Below are 20,320 nucleotides of genomic sequence, written 5' to 3' on the forward strand. Positions count from 1 at the left end.
TAGTAATCCTTATTTTTTCTTTATTCATTTTCAAAATTACATTAAGTGTTAAATATATTCATTCACAGTAACAATAAATAAATCACTTACAAACAATCATTGGTACATTACATAAATTCTTATCCCTTCCCCTTTCCCATCCCTCGCAACCATATATTCCATTGAATAGTAATCCTTATTTATACCAGCGATCTCGCAATCTAATTATGGTACCTGGGGGTAATATGTTGATTTATGTTGATTTAAGATTTGATCTACCGCTCCTGCATTTTACTGACCTAAGTGGTTTACAAAGTATCAAACTAAAATGAAATTAGGTATTTGAGAAAAACGACCTTTTCTGTCCCGAAGACTCACAATCTAGCTAAAGGACCTGATAAACTAAAAATATGTAATAACAACATATAACAATCAAATAAACACATTTTCCAGTTCTAATGCACACTGGTGGAACATGCTCAATTCCTTAACCCCTTGTAAGCATAAAACTGCAAGTTAACTTCAAGCTAATAAAACTTAATAGGGGAAACACCTCAGATGCTGTAAAGCTAACATTGCTTTGAGACTTGAAAGGAGAGTTTACATTGTTTAATAGCTCCATTTCAGCGCCAGGAATCGCGAAGTTTCAAGAGTGCATGCGTGCTCTAGGGTTTTATTATTATAGATATCCATTTCCACTTCTCTTAAGCGTTGATAGTTTGTTTAGCTATTGTGTGGCCTATATTTCTGGCGTCAAACTTTACCAAAGGCATGATTCTGTAGCTGGTGCCATCACGTGATTGACATGCGATTGGCAGCAGTTTTAAGGTGGCCACCGACAACAGCGCTAGTTACAGAATCTGGGCCACTATGTCAGACCGATGGTCCATCTAGCCCACTATCCAGCTTCCAACAGTGGCCAATCCAGGGGCCAAGTACCTGGCAGAAACCCAAAGAGTAGCAACATTCCAGAGCTGAGATTGTGATGTCATAATGCCTCATTCCACCAGTGCCTAAGAGCCAACCTCATCAGTGATGTCACAATGGCTTGACTGTCCTATACTTGGCTCATATAAGAACATAGGAATTGCCATACTGGGACAGACAGAAGGTCCATCAAGCCCAGTATCCTGTTTCCAACAGTGGCCAACCCAGGTCCCAAGTACTTGGCAGAAACCCAAAGAGTAGCAACATTCCAGAGCTGAGATTGTGATGTCATAATGCCTCATTCCACCAGTGCCTAAGAGCCAACCTCATCAGTGATGTCACAATGGCTTGACTGTCCTATACTTGGCTCACATAAGAACATAGGAATTGCCATACTGGGACAGACCGAAGGTCCATCAGGCCGAGGATGCTGTTTTCAACACTGGCCAACCCAGGTCCCAAGTACCAGACAGAAACCCAAAGAGTAGCAACATTCCAGAGCTGAGATTGTGATGTCATAATGCTTCATTCCACCAATGTCTAAGAGCCAACCTCATCAGTGATGTCACAATGGCTTGTTTCTCCTATACTTGGCTCACATAAGAATAGCCATACTGGGTCAGACCAATGGGCCATCTAGGCCAGTATCCTGTTTCCAACAGTGGCCAATCCAGGTCAAGAGTACATGGCAGAAACCCAAATAGTACAACATCCCATGCACATATCACTTGGCTACATACCCACCACATGCCCACCCAAGCTGGTCCTTACCATGGCACTCACTACCCTGCTCACGTACAATGGATTGTTCCTGCAGGAGCAGTCTAAGACAGGGTCTTCGAGATATTTCAGGTTCCTATCCAGTAGAGCAAGGCAGATATTCAAGATGTTTTCCTCAAACTTAAACAGAAAGAGAAAATTAAAATTAACTGCAATGCCTTATTTTTTTTTTTTTTAAAGTTGTCACTAGACCTATCATAGATAGGGTTACCAGAAATCCGGGAAAACCTGGACACGTCCTGGATGGACTTTCAAAAACCTGGCAGTTTGTCCTAGTTTTGGAAAGCCCCGACAAGCTCCAGCTGCACCCGGAGGGTATCTGAGCATGCGCAGATGACGTCACACAAATCCGCGCATGCTCCAGGCCCTCCAGACGCGGCTGGAGCTTGTCGGGGAAGAAGAGAGGAGGTTTGAGGGGGCGGGGATGGAAGCTGAACTGGGGCAGAGCCAAAGGCGGGAACTGGGAGGAACCGGAAGCGGGGCCATGAATTTTTGCGGCCCACAAAATGGTAACCCTAACCATCGATACATAATAAGCAACATTCTCATTAAGCAGTTTCAAGCTACACTTTCCCTCAGAATTGAAAGCACAATGTTGAAGACCTCCCCTCCCTCCCCCCTTCAGAGAGGACGCTTTCATGGCTCAAAGCTTTATTTTTATACCACTTATAATGACTCGGTAGTCAATACAAAGCGGCTTACAGTAGACATCCATAATTTCAAGAACATTTCATACAAAGTTTCACATGAAAACTGATCAAAACATTAACATTTCTCTCCCATGGGAAGAAGTCTGGCAACGAATGGAAGACATCTTTGGATTCTGTATAATAATAATAATAATAATAATAATTTTATTTTATATACCGCCCTAACAGGTAGTTCTAGGCGGTTCACATACATTAAAAATTATACAATCAATGAATAAAATGCGATTTACTAAAATACATTAAAATCCAATAAAATGTATCAGAATTCTAAAACATCAATTTATAAATTTGTCAAATAAATCAGTTTATAGCAGTTTCCTAAAAGACATATATGAGTGTACCTGAAAAATAATAGTACTTAACCGTATATTCATTTTACCTGCCTGAAAACCGAGCAATTTACCGAAAAATCTCTTGTAATGACACGACTTGATAGTCAAAATGACAAATAAATATTGCCCTCGAGTAATCCTCTTAGGTTTATAACGTTCAAAGCATGAGGACAGATAGATAGGCTGACTTACGAAATTGTCATTTTGCGTTCCGCTATCTTATCACATTTAGTTAAAAAATATAAGGCCAAATTATTTGATGTACTTATGGGTCCAGCAATTCCGCATGTATTATCAGAACAGAAAAATACGTACAGTTCTTTCTTTTCCCGCATGGTGGGCGGGAGTCTGTCTTACGCGTAAATATGAAGCAACTGCTGTTGGGCGATGTTCAGTTCGATATTTTAAGAGAGTTTCGGCTCTTTTGCATGACTATCGTAGAATACACGCTAATTGATGTTTTTCTGGTATGTACTCCCAATTTGTCTACTTTTACAATTTTGTTGGGTGGAGGGGCTTAAATGTCATTAGATTAATTGTTGTATTGAGTTATTGTATTTTATGAAATTCAATAAAGGCATTTTAAACGCAACATTTATCCCCCCAAATACCTCCCAAGGGACTATCAGCATAATATCGGCAGAAGTAGTCTGTAAAGAGAAGTGCCTTCAATTCTCTTTTAAATTTACAAAAATCTATTTCGGGTTTCAGAGTGACAAAAATGGTTAAGGGACTGGAGGAGTTGCCGTACAGTGAGAGGCTAGAGAAACTGGGCCTCTTCTCTCTTGAAAAGAGGAGACATAATCGAAACATTCAAGATAATGAAGGGAATAGACTTAGTAGATAAAGACAGGTTGTTCACCCTCTCCAAGGTAGGGAGAACAAGAGGGTACTCTCTAAAGTTGAAAGGGGATAGATTCCGTACAAACGTAAGGAAGTTCTTCACCCAGAGAACGGTGGAAAACTAGAACGCTCTTCCGGAGTCTATCATAGGGGAAAACACCCTCCAAGGATTCAAGACAAAGTTAGACAAGTTCCTACTGAACCAGAACATGGTTAAGGGGCTGGAGAAGTTGCCATACAGTGAGAGATTAGAGAAACTGGGACTCTTCTCCCTCGAACAGAGGAGACTGAGAGGGAATATGATCGAAAAGTTCAAGGTACTGAAGGGGATACACTTAGTAGATAAGGACAGGTTGTTCACCCTCTCCAAGGTAGAGAAAACGAGAAGGAACTCTCTAAAGTTAAAAGGGGATAGATTCCGTACAAACGTAAGGAAGTTCTTCTTCACCCAGAGAGTGGTAGAAAACTGGAATGCTCTTCCGGAGTATGTTGTAGGGGAAAACGCCCTCAGGGGATTCAAGATGAAGTTGACAAGTTTCTGCTGAACCGGAACGTACGCAATTAAGGCTAGTCTTAGGGCACTAGTCTTTGACCTAATGGCCGCTGCGGGAGGCACGATGGACCACTGGACTGACCCAGCAGCGGCAATTCTTATGTTCTTATGTCGCTTATAATACTTCTAAGCGATGTACACTTTATAACGATAAGATAAGAGGGTAAAGTATTCCATAGCTGCGGAGCATAAATTGTGAATATTTTGTTTCTTCGAGTATTAATGACTTTTAGGGAGGGAATTGCAAAAAAATTGTGGTCTGCGGATCGCAAAGTTCTCAATGGTGTCTGCGGTATTAAGAGTTTATCTAGGAATGCGGGTAGGTTTGATGGTCATATTTTAAAACAGAGCAAGATGATTTTAGAAGTAATCCGATGGGATATTGGCAACCAGTGGGCATTCTGTAGAAGGGGGCATCGCATGATCAAATTTGGGGAAATTAGAAGTTTGCACTGCGGCTCAGAGTGTGAAATGCTCCGATGAGCAGCAGTATTTTCATGTTTTAAATAGGTAAATTGCAAAATTTGACTATCCTGGTCACAAAAGCAATGCTGTATGGAAATAACATACATGTTTATACTTTTTAGGCATGAGGAATTAGGAAATTATACTTAACATCCCAGGAGCAAAACTCATGTTACAAAGACAGAGCTACTAGCTTTGTGGACACAGATTAAGAAATTACTGGACATAAGCCACAGTAAGCCATGTTAAGTTTACCATAACTTTGTAAAAGGACCTACAGGTGTTGAGTATTGAAAACCAGTTGATGCAAAGAACATAATTTATTTCTCCGCATCCTCTCTTTCTCCATAACAAACCACTTTTGAGATGCCTGTTATTTTTCAAATGAAATAAATGGAAACAAATTGTTTTTTCTTTTTAAAAATGAAATGAATTTTTTTTTTTTTGGGTCATAATTGCCTTCGTTCCTTTTATCTAGCTGCCCCCTCTGCCTGGAAAAAATGACCCGAGATTGTCTGCCAAGCCCCTTCCCTTCCCTTGTTTAATAGCAGACTGAAACCCCACCTTTGTGATATAGCCTTCAATCCATAACTCTATTCCCCACGGCCCACCAACCCAGCCAGCAGATTAACTATCCCCTCTAACTGTATCCATCGCATCCTGTTTGTCTGTTTAGATTGTAAGCTCTTTGGAGCAGGGACTGTCTTCTTTGTGACTCTGTACAGCACTATAGAAATAAGTAATAGCAGTGATTATAGTACTCCTCGGTTGAGAGCACATCCCTTGAGCGCTTTGATCCTTTATTTCCATGCATTCAAGTGAACTAAAACTGGGATAACACCACCTTGTCATTAGGGGGCGCCGTTTGACTCTTACCTGTCCAAAGTTCCATCCTTCTTCTCTAATAAATTTTTCATGTCCAAAGTAACTGATTCCGTGGTCATTCAGAACATACTCCTTCCTCTCCTCCTCATCCTCCATGTATACAAGATCGTCTGGAAAGTCAAAAGGTGAAGAGCCATTGAATCTGTCCCTCTGATGTAGAAGATCTGAGGACTAGCACTCTTTCGTGTAGCTGGTCAAAATATTACCGACTTTAGGTGCTCTTCTGTTTTTGAAAATTGACCCCAACTTTAGGAGTTAAACAACCAAATTTGCCCCTTGAAGCACCTGTACGTAAACCGCTTTGAACCTCCTCTTATACTAAGGCACGCGCTAAATGCTAACGTGGCCATAGAATATAACGGGCGCGGGCGCTAAATCGGCTAGCGGGCCTTAGTAAAAGGCCTCAGGCTAAACTAACCTCCCTCTTTTACAAAGGTGGGCTAAGATTTTTAGCACGCGCTAAATGTTAACGAGTGCATGCTATCCTAGGTACCTGTTAGCACGCCTTTGTAAAAGAGGGCCTAAGCCTGAGCGTGGTTGTAAAAATGCAGTCTACAAGTCCCAGTCCCTTTCCCTTTGGAAATAGACTGGGACTGAGCCGCTAAATTTGGGGGTCCTTTTTTTTTATTTTTATTTTTTTAAATCTTTATTAATTTTCCAGAACTAATACAAAGTGCCAAGATTTATACAAACATTAATAATCAAAATAAGCACTTATATTCAATCAGTAACAATGCAGAAGAAAAATATCCCTCCCATCCCTCCAATACATTTGATCAAAGAATAAACCCCCCCCCCACCCTGTCCTGGATGTGTATGGAAATAAATTAAAATTAAAAGACAACTATAACGAAGTAATGAAAGATGTCAACGGACCCCCCCAAACCAGTTTCAACCAATTACTGTGCCCCAACGTATCAGCATTCATCTTCTCATATCTATAGCATAAACATAAACTCGCCCACTTGCGAGTTACCATTTGCATGGCTATCCCTGTCGTAATTAGGAAAAGCTGGCATTTATAGCGGTCCATGGGGGACTTAATATGCAGCAATGTTCCATGCAGCAATGGGTCCTATTTTTTTACTTCCATCGACAAATTCAAGATTAAACTTAAAAACATTTCTATTTCAAGACGCCTTTAAATATCTCCTCTTCAACCGCTTTTAAGAAGCGACCCCCCTCTCCTGATGTCCTGATTTCATTTAAATTTCCCAAGTATTCTATAGTTTCAACGGTTCTCCCTTCTGCTTCTATTTCCTATCTCCCCTCTTTTTTCAACCTTTCAAAGTCCTTTAGACCATTGTAGTCTTATTAGAATGTTTATTTTCTTATTTTTCTCATCTATTCTCTATTTTATTTCTTCATTACTCTACTAATTGTCATTTTTCCAGGTACTTTAGTTAGATTGTGAGCCTTCGGGACAGTAAGGGAATATCTAAGTACCTATTTTACTTATAATTTTAATGTACCCTATTGTCTATTTTTCTGTAAACCGCTTAGAATCCTAACGGAGTTTAGCGGTATATAAGAAATAAATTACATTACATTGCATTACATATCCCCTTCCCCTTTTTTTAAGTTTGTTTTTAATGATGTAATTATCAACCCCCCTCCCCTATTACCCTCAAGTTCATGTCTTTCCCCCACCTATAATAATTATTTTAACCTTTTATTTTTTTAGTATTGTAAACCGGCTAGATGTATGTCACTGGTCGGTATATTAAATTTAATAAAACCTGAAACTTAATAAAACTCGATTGTCTAGAGCAGTGATTCCCAACCCTGTCCTGGAGGAACACCAGGCCAATCGGGTTTTCAGGCTAGCCCTAATGAATATGCATGAGAGAGATTTGCATATGATGGAAGTGATAGGCATGCAAATTTGCTTCATGCATATTCATTAGGGCTAGCCTGAAAACACAATTGGCCTGGTGTTCCTCCAGGACAGGGTTGGGAACCACTGGTCTAGAGCAGTGTTTTTCAACCTTTTTACACCTATGGACCGGCAGAAATAAAAGAATTATTCTGTGGACCGGCATCAGTCCGTGGACCGGCGGTTGAAGAACACTGTTTTGGGCCTGATGCACGTGCGGTTCATAGACAACCCCGCGAAAGACAAAGGCGTGCGCCGACAACTGAGCGCAAGACGGAGGCGCGCACTGAAGAAAATTACAGTTTTTAGGGGCTCTGATGGGGGTTTTTGTTGGGGAGCCCCCCCAGTTTACTTAATAGAGATCGTGCTGGCGTTGTGGAGGGTTTGGGGGGTTGTAACCCTCCACATTTTACTGTAAACTTAACTTTTTCCCTAAAAACAGGGAAAAAGTGAAGTTTTCAATAAAATGTGGGGGGTTACAACCCCCCACAACGCCCCCACAACGCGGCGCAATCTCTATTAAGTAAAGTGGGGGGGTTCCCCCCCACGCCCCCCCGTCGGAGCCGTAAAAACTGTAATTTTCTGTGGCGCGCGCCTCCGCGCTGCGCTCAATTGTCTGGGCGCGCTTTTGACCTGTCACCTGCACATGCTGGTCCTGTGGACCGGCAGGAAATTTCTGTGGACCGGCACTGGTCCACGGACCGGTGGTTGAAGAACACTGCTCTAGAGGGCTGTATAAAGGTTAAAAATTAAGGGCTCCTTTAACGAAGGTGCGTTAGGGCCTTAACGCGCGGAATAGCGCCCGCAAGACCTTAATGCCAGCATTGAGCTGGCGTTATTTTAGAAGCGTGCGGTAATTTTGTGCGTGCACTAAAAACACTAGCGCACCTTAGTAAAAGGAACCTTAAAATGCAGTTTTCATGGAACCACACTATTCTTATAAAATAACAGCATTAAAACATTAAAAAAGCCAAAACTAGTTAGTGACCCATTATCCCCCTAGAAAATAAAGGCGCATTGGGCTTGATTTTCAGCGGCAGTGGAAGTTTATATTTGGAGTGCGCAGCTTCTTTACATGTCTTCTTTACTATTTTTAAATTTGCATTTCCCTCCCATCCCATTCCTTCTGTATCTCGTTTGCTGTGTCCGTCACATTTATATAGTTTGTTTCCCTTCGATTACTGTAATTTAATATTTTAATATTTTGTACATTGCTTAGAATTTGGAATAAGTGATTAATCAAATCCTATATAATAAAAACGCTAGCTGCGCATGCGCACTCAGACCTGCGTGATCTGTAATCCCTGATCTGTAGGTCCGTGGCCAGAGTGCGTATGCGGCGGCTAGACAAAGCGGGAGAAACAGACTCGAGCGCTGTGGCAGACTCAGGATGGGAGGATGCGCCGCAGCAAAGGGCTGCACAGGTACTGGAGGGGGAGAGACATATCGCTTCTGCACATACCGGTACAAACCTCCCTCCAGCGTTGGCAGTCGCAGCACGTTAAACAGGCTGCTTCGCGACTTTCTCCTGCAGTTGAGTCCCTCTGCCGCATCACTAATGATGTCATCAATGACGCGACAGAGAGACTCAACGGCAGAAGAAAGCCGCGAAGCAGCCTGTTTAGCGTGCTGCGGCTGCCAACGCTGGAGGGAGGTTTGTTATTAAAGTCATCTCGCCGGGATGGTTGCAGAGTCAGCGGGGGTTGGGCTGGGAGGGGAGAGAAGCGTCTGCCTCGGGTGCTTCAGGCAGCAGCAGCGTTTACAATTTGCTGCTGTTGCGGCTTCGGGCCTTCCTCTCTGGCCGGTCCTGCCTACTTCCTGTTTTCATGAACACAGGACCCGCCAGAGAGGAATACCTGAAGCCAGCAACAGCAATGAATTGTGAATGCTGCTGTTGCCTGATGAAGTAGTTGAAGGAGGAAAGTGAGCAGAGAGGGAGAGAATGGCTTGGAGGGAAGAACAGATGGCAGGGTATGGAGGGAAGGAGGAAGGTATGCCAGACCAAGGGAAAAGGAAAGAGGAGATAGAGAGAGGCCATATGGGACAGAGAGAGAGGGGGGGGCGGACACTGGATGGAAAGAGAAGAGAGGGCAGTGAATGGAAGGGGCAACATAGAGGGTGAGCAGTATTCTAGCACCCGTAAATGTAACGGGCTTAATGACTAGTACTTAATAAACTTGGAAACTTGGGTACATTTACTAAGGCGCTCTAGGCATTCTATTCTATGGACGCGTTAGTTTTTAGCGTGCGCTAAAAACAGCTAGCGCGCCTCAGGGCTCCTTTTACTAAGGTGCGCTATGCTTTTTAGCGCACGCTAACTACGCGCTAAACGCTAACGTGTGCATGTTAGTCTATGGACGCGTTAGCGGTTAGCGCACGTGTAGATTTAGCGCGCGCTAAACACACGCTAAAACGCTTAGCGCACCTTAGTAAAAGAGGGGGTTAGTTTCTCAAGTCATTCTGTATTATTTCAAAAATGGTCCCGAACGCTACATGAAGCTTTTTTTTTTTTTCCCCCCCCCATCATTTGGTTTGTTCCATGCATTTTCCTATGACCTTGTGAGCCACGGAGTCTGATGATTATGGGCTCCTTTTACAAAGGTGCGCTAGCGTTTTTAGCGCACGCACAAGATTAGTGCGTGGTAGCCGAAAGATTACCACCTGCTTAAAAGGAGGCGATAGCGGCTAGTGCACCTGGTGTAGAATTGCGCTTAGCGGCGCCTGAATCGACTTAAGACACTGGTAGGCATGAACAACTTAGGTGCCAGTTTTTTAAGTCTACTGGCGCCTAACTGAATCCACGCTTAACTCCTCCCCCAACCATGCCTACTCTTTGTAGGTAGGTACTGGTAGTCGCCTTGGCGTAGACGCCTACATCAAAGTCGTAGGCGCCTATTGCCTTTCAATAGCACGCTCAATTATCACCACCACTTCAAAAATAATAGCTAAACCTCCCCTTTTACTAAGCCGCGGTAGAGGCCTCTACCACGGCCCGGAGCGCCAAATGTCCTGACGCTACTCCGACACTCACCATGAGCATTGGAATAGCACTGGAGCATTTAGCGCCCCAGGCCAAGGAAGAAATCTCCACTACGGCTCAGTACAAGGCGACCTAAGTTAGGTACCTAGATCGGAAGGCAGCTCTTGTAGAATCAGGGCCTAACTGCAAAACTTTACTAAAGGCTTCTTTTAATAAGGTGTAATAACAGATTTAGCACATACTAAATGCTAACAGTCCATAGGAATAAAATGGACGTCATAGAATTTAGGCCCTCTTTTACTAAGGTGCGCTAAGCATTTTAGCGTGCGTGTAGCGCACTCTAAATCAACGTGTGTGTGCTAAACGCACGCTAAATCAACACGTGCACTAACCACTAACGCGTCCATAGCATAACATGCACCTGTTAGCGTTTAGCATGTGGTTAGCGCGCGCTATTTACTGCACGCTAAAAAGCATAGCGCACCTTAGCAAAAGAGGGGGTTAGTGTGCACCCTAAAAGAACCCTTAAGCAAATGAATTCTCAGTGCACAGAACGCCTCGTGGCATAGCGAGGATAAGAGGCGCCCCCTGCCCTCTTCTTCACCCCCACCCCCCATCCTCTCCTTCCCCGCCCCCTCCTGCTGTATGCAGGCACCCCTTCCTTTCCCCTGTACCTCTTTGTGGCATAGTAATGTGGAGGAGGGGGGAGTTCACCCTGGGCGCTCTTTTGGTGGGGACCTCGTACCCGTCCTCCTCTCCCTCCCTCCCCCACCCCACTACCACACATATACGCCGCTTCCCTTCCCCTGCACCTTTTTTAATGTTTGCGGCATGAGCAGCAACCCCCAACCTGCAGCTCACGCCAGCTGACGTCACTTCCCAGGCACTTCCTGTGTCGTCCTCGGCTCTCCCTCCGACGTCACTTCCTGATCGCATAACCAGGAAGGGACTTCAGAGGGAGCGCTGAGGCTGGCGCGAGCCGCAGACTGGAGATGATGCTTGTGCTGGTGAGGAACAAAAGAGGTACGAGGTGGGGGGGCGGAGAGGAATTGGCACCCCCCACCAAAAAAGGCTCCCGGGGGTGGTATGTCCCCTCCCCACCCCACCTTACCACACCACTACTCATAAGCCAACGTTTTCAGTGCAAATGTTACCTAATGAGAAGGTGATATGCAATCACGACCGATGCGTGACGATAGACAATTGCATTAAAAGACAAATTTCATTTTGTACCTGATGCCCAAGGGTTAAAGAGAAGAATGAAGTGACCAGCTCGGAAGGAGGTGCGCTTTCCCTGCTGGGTGGAGATCTGTACACTGAGTTGGTAATTTCCAATCACAGCATTTGTAGGGCTGAAGATCGTGATGCTCACTGCACTGGAATCACTGGTTTCATGCACAGCACTCCAGTATCCGTTGCTCCCAGAAGTGGAAAGAGGGAAGACGGGGTTAGTATTATAATCTGAAGAAGGAGGCCCTAGGAGGGGGGGGAGAGAAACAGAAGGGGAATTATGAAATTAATTCAACCCTAGCCCTGGTGGAATAACTAAAACCCAAATTAAAACAAAACAAGAGCATTAGATTGTTTTCAGTTAGGCGTGTAACTTAGCGCCTCTTTTACGAAGGCGGGCTAAGCGTTTGAGCGTGGATTTAAATCAACACGTGCGCTAACCGCTAAAGTGTCCATAGGATAACATGAACACTGTAGCGTGTGCTAAAAAGCTTAGCGCACCTTTGTACAAGAGGGGGGTTAGGATTACCAGATTTTCCGTTTGGAAAATCCGGACCTCCAGACCCTTTTCCCATGCGGTTTTCCAGAAGAGACAGGCTGTATATGGCCGTTTGGTGGAGGATGGGCTGGGAGGGCTTCAATGGCTGGGAGGGTGTAGATGGGCTGGAGTGAGTCTTGACGGAGATTTCGGCAGTTGGAACCCAAGCACAGTACCGGGTAGAGCTTTGGATTCTTGCCCAGAAATAGCTAAGAAGAAAAAAAATTAAAAAATTTAAATTGAATCAGGTTGGGCAGACTGGATGGACCTTTCGAGTCTTTATCTGCCGTCATCTACTATGTAAATACAGAATCATGCCCTTATTTCTTTCTAAATAGAAGGCTCTAAGCGCAGCCTCACTAATTACACCCAGAGTATTGTGCGCTAATAAAACTCTTATTTTGGAACTCCACCTCCTCCATCACTGTCATGCTCCCTGTAACTTTACCGCACATGACATTTTTTTGCTCTAAGATGCAGAATGTGCAAAATCTTACGCCCCTGATGGCATGCTTTAATGACAGTGTTGCATACCTGTTACTGCAATGAAATTAAGTGTGTCGCCTTCACGTAAAGGCCGGCTGAAATCCAGCGTGATACTGAACGACTGTCCTCTCCTTACTATCAGGTCCGGGCTCTTGTAGTAATCAGTATGGTGGGCCGCCATATTTGCATCGAGTTGCAAATTGCAGTTTTTCACATTAAGAGCTGCAACAGAAGGTTGAATAAAAGTTATACCCTCACGAATTTCACTGCGATTCTTCCACTGACGTGCCACCTCTCACTCACGAGGGCTCCTGTTACTAAGCTGCGATAGCTTTTTTAGCGCGCGCAGAATTACTGCACGCGCTAAACCCGCACTACGCGGCTAGAACTAAGGCCAGCTCAATGGTGGCGCTAGTGTCTAGCATGTGCGGCAATTTACTGCACGCTAAGCGCACGCTAAAACCTCTATTGCAACTTAGTAAAAGGAATCCATAATCTATGCCAGGGGGTCTCCAAAGTCCCTCCTCGAGGGCCGAATTCAGTCAGGTTTTCGGGATTTCCCCATTGAATGTGCATGAGATCTATGGACATGTACTGCTTTCAATGCATATTCATTGGGGAAATCCCGAAAACCTGATTGGATTCGGCCCTCGAGGAGGGACTTTGGAGACCCCTGATCTATGCTAATCACTTTTCTTGAATACTTTCAATCTCATGCTTCTTTTTTAAGCGTGCAAGCCAGGTCGCTTGGCAGAAACCCAAAGAATAGCAACATTCAAGAGCTGAGATTGTGATGTCATAATGCCTCATTCCACCAATGCCTAAGAGCCAACCTCATCAGTGATGTCACAGTGGCTTGATTGCCCTATACTTGGCTCACTTAAGAATTGCCATACTGAGACAGACCAAAGGTCCATCAAGCCCAGTATTCTTGCAGAAACCCAAAGAATAGCAACATTCCAGAGCTGAGATTGTGATGTCATAATGCCTCATTCCACCAATGCCTAAGAGCCAACCTCAACAGTGATGTCACAATGGCTTGATTGTCCTATACTTGGCTCACTTAAGAACATAAAAGTTGCCTTACTGGGATAAACCGAAGGTCCATCAAGCCCAGTCTCCTGTTTCCAACAGTGGTCAACCCAGATCCCAAGTACCTAGCTAGATCCCAAATAGTGAAACAGATTTTATGCTGCTTATCCTAGAAATGAGCAGTGGATTTTCCCCAAGCCATATGGACTTCTCTTTTAGGAAATTATCCAAACCTTTTTTTAAAACCCTGCTAAGCTAACTGATTCCACCACATTCTCTGGCAACAAATTCCACAGTTTAATTACACCTTTGGAGAAAGGTGTGATTACAGATACCTCGAGGTGTGTAGAGAGCTATCTTGTTTTTATTTGCATATTGATTAGTTTTTGATATATTTATTATTATATTCTATATTCTGGAATTGAAATATTATAGTTTAGTGTAAGGCTTTCCTTATTCTTTTATTATTATCTGTTTTACTCTATTCTTATTATTTCTTCTTGTTAGTTTTTTTTCTTTGAAATACTAGAAAGTTTCCCTCCCTTATGTTAAGAAATGGCCTTAAAATTGTTTGTTCTTTTGCTAATCACCTCCCATTGCAGGGAAGAAAAAAAAAAAAGCACTGTGTTTTAGGCCTGGAGAGCTCTGTTTCTACGAGGGTCATTTCATAAATAATGCACACAATTTTTTTTAATTTACATGTATTTTTTTTTTTTTTCAAGTATTTCATTACAATCCTTCAATATAGTCTCCCTACTTTGCAATGACTGAGTCCTAACGTCCGGGAAGCTTAATTATTCCATCCACCGTTTTTTAGTTGCCGAATGGCACGGGTACCAGCAGAAGAAAGCTCTTCCAGAGATGCAAAACGATGTCCATGCATAGGTTGTTTCAACTTTGGAAAAAGGTTGAAGTCTGGTGGACTCATAACTGGACTGTAGGAAGCATGAGGTAACACCTTCCAGCCATATTTGTTTAGGATATTCTGTAGTCTGAGATCTGTTTGCAAAGAAGAATGCCATTCGTTTTGTTGGAGTTACCCAGAAATCATCTACAATGACTATTGTCCGTGTTCTTTGCAAGGCATGTATGTACCTTCTTCAGTCATCCGAGAAGGGTCCTATGTCATATCAAAAGCTTAATGGTAAAAGTATCATATGCTGTTCAAATGAAATACAGTAAAACCTTGGATTGCAAGTAACTTGGTTTGCAAGTGTTTTGTAAGACAAGCAAAACATTTTATTACATTTTAACTTGATATACAAGCAATGTCTTGCAATACAAGCACATACAGAATACACACATCACAACTGAGCCGATGGTTCTTCTCTCTCTGATACTTCAGGGAGTGTAGTGACTGTTCTAAACAAGCAAAGTCTTGCAATACAAGTACATACAGTGTACACGTGTCAAATCATCACAACTGAGCCGATGGTTCTTCTCTCTCTGACGCTGAGGGGGTGTAGTGACTGTTCTAAATGAGTGAGGTCTTGCAATACAAGTACACATAGTATTTTTTATTAAATTTTGTGGGTTGTGAAACATCTGAGTTTCCATTATGTCTTATGGGGAAATTCATTTTGATATACAAGCGCTTTGGATTACAAGCATGCTTCTGGAACGAATTATGCTCGCAAACCAAGGTTTAACTGTATATCAAGATCTGCAAAGAATCCAGTTTCTTTTTCCAGGACAAGTACAACCATTACATTTCTACATGTCGTCCTGGAATATAATACAGCATCTAAAGTTACTGCGTATAAGCCAATTCCTTTGCCGTAGATTAAAAAATGAAAAAAAAAATGTTTGTATATATTGTTACAACCCGCCAACTCCAGCTTGAATGGTGACTTTCCCGAGGCCTTGGCGTGGCTACCTTAGGAAGAGGGAAGACTCTTCAGGTAGGTTTGATGACTCAGGCACTGTTTCAACCAATTAGAATGCCGCTTATAGAGAAATGGAAACTCAGGCCAGCGTAAAACTTTCCGAACAGAAATCAGACTTTATCGTTGTGGTCTGCTAATAAGCAGGTTTTGGACTTTCCAAACAGAAACAGATATCCAGTGAACACAGACAATTGTTTCAGTTTCGTAAAGGGAGCAAACTTTCTGTACAAAATGAATGCCAACACTTTCTCTCCTGGTCTGAACAATACATTCTTTTCCGGTTAAGAGTATTTCCTTGAAGTTATTATTGTTTCAACATGTAAGAGTTCAAAGGCAACAGAAATCAGCTCGGCGCTTCCCCGAGGCAGAGAAAGAGAACAAAACTTAAGCCCCAGCTTCAGAGCTTGTGAGCTCGGTGGCGTTGCTCAGCCCAGTGTTCGTTCGAGGGCTTTATCGTAAACGTTTAAGCATAGAAGTAGTAGGTCATTTGTACCTGTCTTTAGCTAGGCAAACCTCTTGGAGCTCTGTTCTGACGGAGAAACTCTGATCTCCCTCTTGCTCCTTAATTCGAGTCATCTGCACACAGTTCCCTCTGTGCAGAAAAACAAAAGTATTGCTAGCAGGGCAAAGCTTCATTGGACCGCTTAAAGCCACTATTGAATTAAGGACTGGCATCCATACCTCCTGAGCCAGCATGTAGTCCCCCAAAAGGGTTAGAGGCATCCATTAATTCCTCTAGGCTCTGAGCTCAAGCTTGGCCGTTCCTCTGTCATTTCCACATCCTGGCTACTGCTCTTTCCTCAGGTTTGCACTCCAGCCTGTCTGTCTTGCCAGTTCTCCCTCTCTCCTTTTCTCTCAGAGCACTGAGCTTAAATGGATCCAACCCCCCGCCTGTCTCTCCTGGGAAAGAGGCTTGGCTCCAGCTCATCTAGGCAGTGAGACTGATTCTTCCTACTGTTTAACCAGCGCTGAGATCTCCTTAAAGGAACATGTCTCCAATCCCTGTCCTAATAAACCCTACTAGGTTTTCTACTGCTGTGGAACCTTATAATTCTGCCTTTCATTTCCTGACTCGGGATTTGAGGGATAGTCAGCCCACTCTAATTCCTTACTGCTCACTCGGTCAGCTCTTCTGACCAGGGACCGTATTTTACTTTCCCTAACCCCTGGAACAAAGTCCAGAGCCCGCTGTGGGTTTGTCACAATAATTGATGCTGGTCTCTTTTATGGTTGTCTTGGTCATTCTGTGATGACTGCGCAGGTAGCGTTATAATAATAACTTTATTCTTCTATACCGCCACAGTCGAATGACTTCTAGGCGGTTCACAGCGAAGAAGGCTGGACAATCAGCGAATTACAGAATGCAGGAAGTGAGGGTACAACTTATTACATAAGAAATAGATAAAAGGAAAATATGAATCTTAAGTATGTAGTATAGGTCTCTTGTATGCAACCCAAGGAATAAAGTTGGACAATCTGCGAATTTTAGGATAGAGCTGGACAATAAGGCGAATTACAGAATAAAACTGGACAGTCAGCGAATTACAGAATGCAGGAAGTGAGGATACAACTTATTACATAAGAAATAGATAAAAGGAAAATATGAATCTTAAGTATGTAGTATAGGTCTCTTGTATGCAACCCAAGGAATAAAGTTGGACAATCTGCGAATTTTAGGATAGAGCTGGACAATAAGGCGAATTACAGAATAAAACTGGACAGTCAGCGAATTACAGAATGCAGGAAGTGAGGATACAACTTATTACATAAGAAATAAATAAAAGGAAAATATGAATCTTAAGTATTTAATATGCAACCCAAGAAATAAAGCTGGACAATCTGCAAATTTTAGGATAGAGCTGGACAATGAGGCGAATTGAACGCAGCACCCTTTGAAATAAAGAGTGGCATCTAAGACCACTTAGATCAGGAACTCAAAATCATCTTTCAGTTCCAATATACCAACACGTAACTCATGAACATGTTAAAGCTGCTTTCTTCTCAGTAATTGGGTCCGAACTTTGGAATTCATTACCACTATCTCTTAGATTATTCAATTCCCTAGAAAAATTTAAGACTGACCTTAAAACATTTTTGTTTGAAGAGGCTCATAAATTGCAATCGTACATTTTGGGGTCCTTTTAACTAAGGCGTGCTCACCGATGTAGCGCACACGCTAAAAACTGATTTAGAGCGTGCTAATCGATTTAGCGCGCGCTCCTTTTACGAAGGTGCGCTAGGGTTTTTAGCGCAGGCGCAACATTACCACACGCTATAGCGCACGGTAGCCGAAAATCTACCGCCTGCTGAAAAGGAGGCGGCAGCGGCTGGCGCGCTTGGGAATTTAACACGCGCTATTGCGTGCGTTAAGGCCCTAGCGCACCTTCGTAAAAGGAGGCCTTTGTTAATATAGAAAAATCATATGTGGGTTTAGCTGCGTTGGAGGAATTCTGCAAAACACAAGATTACCAAATTTTATTTACTCTTTTTTCTTTTCTTTACTATAAAAATTGTAGTTCAACCTTTTATCCTCAAATTCATGGATATGTGATTTCTTCGATACACGTTTGTTAGTTGTATCACCGAATTTTAGATTGTAAGCTGCTCAGGTGTAAGATTTTTACTACGGCGCTCTAAGCTTTTTAGAGCGCGATAAATATTATTGCACGCTAAAAATGCGCTAAACGCCAACGCTTGCATGTTATCCTATGGACGCGTTAGCGGTTAGCACACACGTTGATTGAGCGTGCGCTAAACACGCGCTGAAAGGCTTAGCGCGCCTTTGCAAAAGAGGGCCTTGGCCTAGTATGCCGCATTGTAGGTAAAGGCTGTGTTATTCAAGAGAGAACGTTCTCGAATGTTTAGGACTAAGGGGTCCTTTTACAAAGGCGCGCTAAGCATTTTAGCCCGCGCAAAATATTAGTGCGCGCTTAACCGTGCGCTAACCGCTAACGCGTGCATGCTTAGCACAATTTAAAAGAGGGGGTAAATGTTTTTTGGGGTCAGATATCGCAGTTCTGGAATCTGGGAAAGATGATTATATTCTACTGTGTCGACGGAGAGAGAGAGTCGATGGACATGGTACTACTCAAAAGGGTCAGAACATAAGAATTGCCATCTCCGGATCAGAATTGATTTATAAAAGATTTTTTCTCCTATTTATTTAATCTTTAATGTAGATTTAAGTCCATATGTTCCCCAAATAATTATCGGATAAGTTGGTGGCTCTGTTATGGAAAGTCAATTTGACACTGTTCACCATATCTTATTCCAAAAAGACGCAACATCCGGACATTTAAATAGCATATGTTCTAAAGTTCCAAGTCCTACTTTGCAAAACTCCCAAATCTCCCTTTAGAATGATCTCTTTTAGATAGTTTAACTGGAGCTCAAAATGCCTTGGGCATTAAAACGAAGGAAGATTGCATTAGATTTGCTGAGTGCATTGATGCCAAACTACTTTCCACTGGGTTTCATCCATAAGAACATAAGAAATGCCTCCGCTGGGTCAGACCCGAGGTCCATCGTGCCCAGCAGGTCCAGGACCTGTGCAGTAATCTTCTATCTCTACCCCTCTATCCTCTTTTCCAGTAGGAATTTGTCTAATCCTTTCTTGAACCCCAGTACCGTACTCTGCCCAATCACGTCCTCTGGAAGCGCATTCCAGGTGTCCACCACACGTTGGGTAAAAAAGAACTTCCTAATTCAGACTTCCAATTACCTTGAATCCCACTAAACAACCCACATATATTTAATTTAAAACGTTTGTAGCACTTAGCCAGGGCTCCTCTACAGGTCACTAAAGAGGAGCGAAATGATACAAGATCTGGTTATGCCTCTTGGACCTTATTTTACAAATGAGCAGCTTTTCTACAATGTAGCAGCTGAATCCGTCTATAACACTGTTGATTGGGTAGCTTATATTCTTCTGCCAAAACCTAAAAAGGGCATCTACTCTTGTTGATGTCTCAGTTGCCTAACTTGCCAAACGCCCGCTCTTTTCCAAATTTTCCAATCATCAGTCGATCCTTGTTATTTTTAATTTTATTGTGTATTGTACCTCACACAGAATTGCTGGATGTCGTGAGATACACATTTTAAATTCAAGAAATAAACCTACTGGCAAATGCAAAGAAAGAGGCTCCCGTTACCTACCTGCCATGGTGGCTGGCTGTTGTGTTGGTGAGCTCTTCGCTTCTAATTCACGCTCATACATGGGACGTCCAGTTAGACTGTGGCACTTCCAGTGCAACACTGCAAAAACAAGCCTGGAGCCTTCTCTTTTAAGTAGTAAGACTGAAATTTAAATGAGTTCAGGGTGAGGCAAACATTTTGCCACCCTTCCTGAGTCTCAGACATAATGTTTTGCCACATTTGGGAGTGGTTACAGATGTAGAAATCCCATTAACTGGATAGTCTTGATGCACAAAATGTAACTGGCATGATTAAAACATGACACCTATTCTATCCAAGTAAACCTAATGATAATCCATGAGCTAAGACTAGGATAAAGAACACATCACATTGACTGTAAACACCCATACATAGCTCAGTTCTTTTGAAAGCATCATCTCTCTCTCTCTATCAACCGTTGAAGGTAATTGGCCTTTTCAGGATTTGGCGTATGGAACAATGCAGTCTGCCAAACGTTCTTCACAGGGCTTGATGCCTCCTAAAACTGGCAGACCAACAGGTTTCCCATGACCTCTGTTTCACCACTGTCACGGGTATCGGTCTTACTGGAAATTGATAGGTTTGAAATACTCATTCCAAACTTTTTCTTTCTCCTTGTATGCCTTTAGTCATGAAAGGGTTCAT

General features: G+C 42.9%; 1 protein-coding gene across 4 annotated transcripts in view; it reads right to left on the reverse strand.

Moving 5' to 3' along the window:
- The window catches only part of LOC117369153 (protein-glutamine gamma-glutamyltransferase 6-like), a 45,881-nt gene extending 26,140 nt beyond the window's left edge, over window positions 1-19,741 (reverse strand). The window contains exons 1-6 of one of the 4 annotated variants that reach the window (XM_033963236.1): window positions 16,184-16,389; window positions 15,996-16,094; window positions 12,633-12,806; window positions 11,564-11,806; window positions 5,466-5,584; window positions 1,678-1,806 (exon numbers count right to left, since the gene is read on the reverse strand). In XM_033963236.1, the coding sequence (XP_033819127.1) occupies window positions 1,678-1,806; window positions 5,466-5,584; window positions 11,564-11,806; window positions 12,633-12,765 (624 nt within the window). In that variant the 5' untranslated portion in view covers window positions 12,766-12,806; window positions 15,996-16,094; window positions 16,184-16,389. Of the gene's footprint in view, window positions 1-1,677; window positions 1,807-5,465; window positions 5,585-11,563; window positions 11,807-12,632; window positions 12,807-15,995; window positions 16,390-19,657 lie in introns of those variants that run through there. The other 3 variants (XM_033963233.1, XM_033963234.1, XM_033963235.1) reach the window with 3 other exon arrangements.
- Between the last annotated feature and the right edge of the window lie 579 nt (window positions 19,742-20,320).

This window comes from Geotrypetes seraphini, chromosome 11, assembly GCF_902459505.1.
Source record: "Geotrypetes seraphini chromosome 11, aGeoSer1.1, whole genome shotgun sequence".
Taxonomy (NCBI): Eukaryota; Metazoa; Chordata; class Amphibia; order Gymnophiona; family Dermophiidae; genus Geotrypetes; species Geotrypetes seraphini.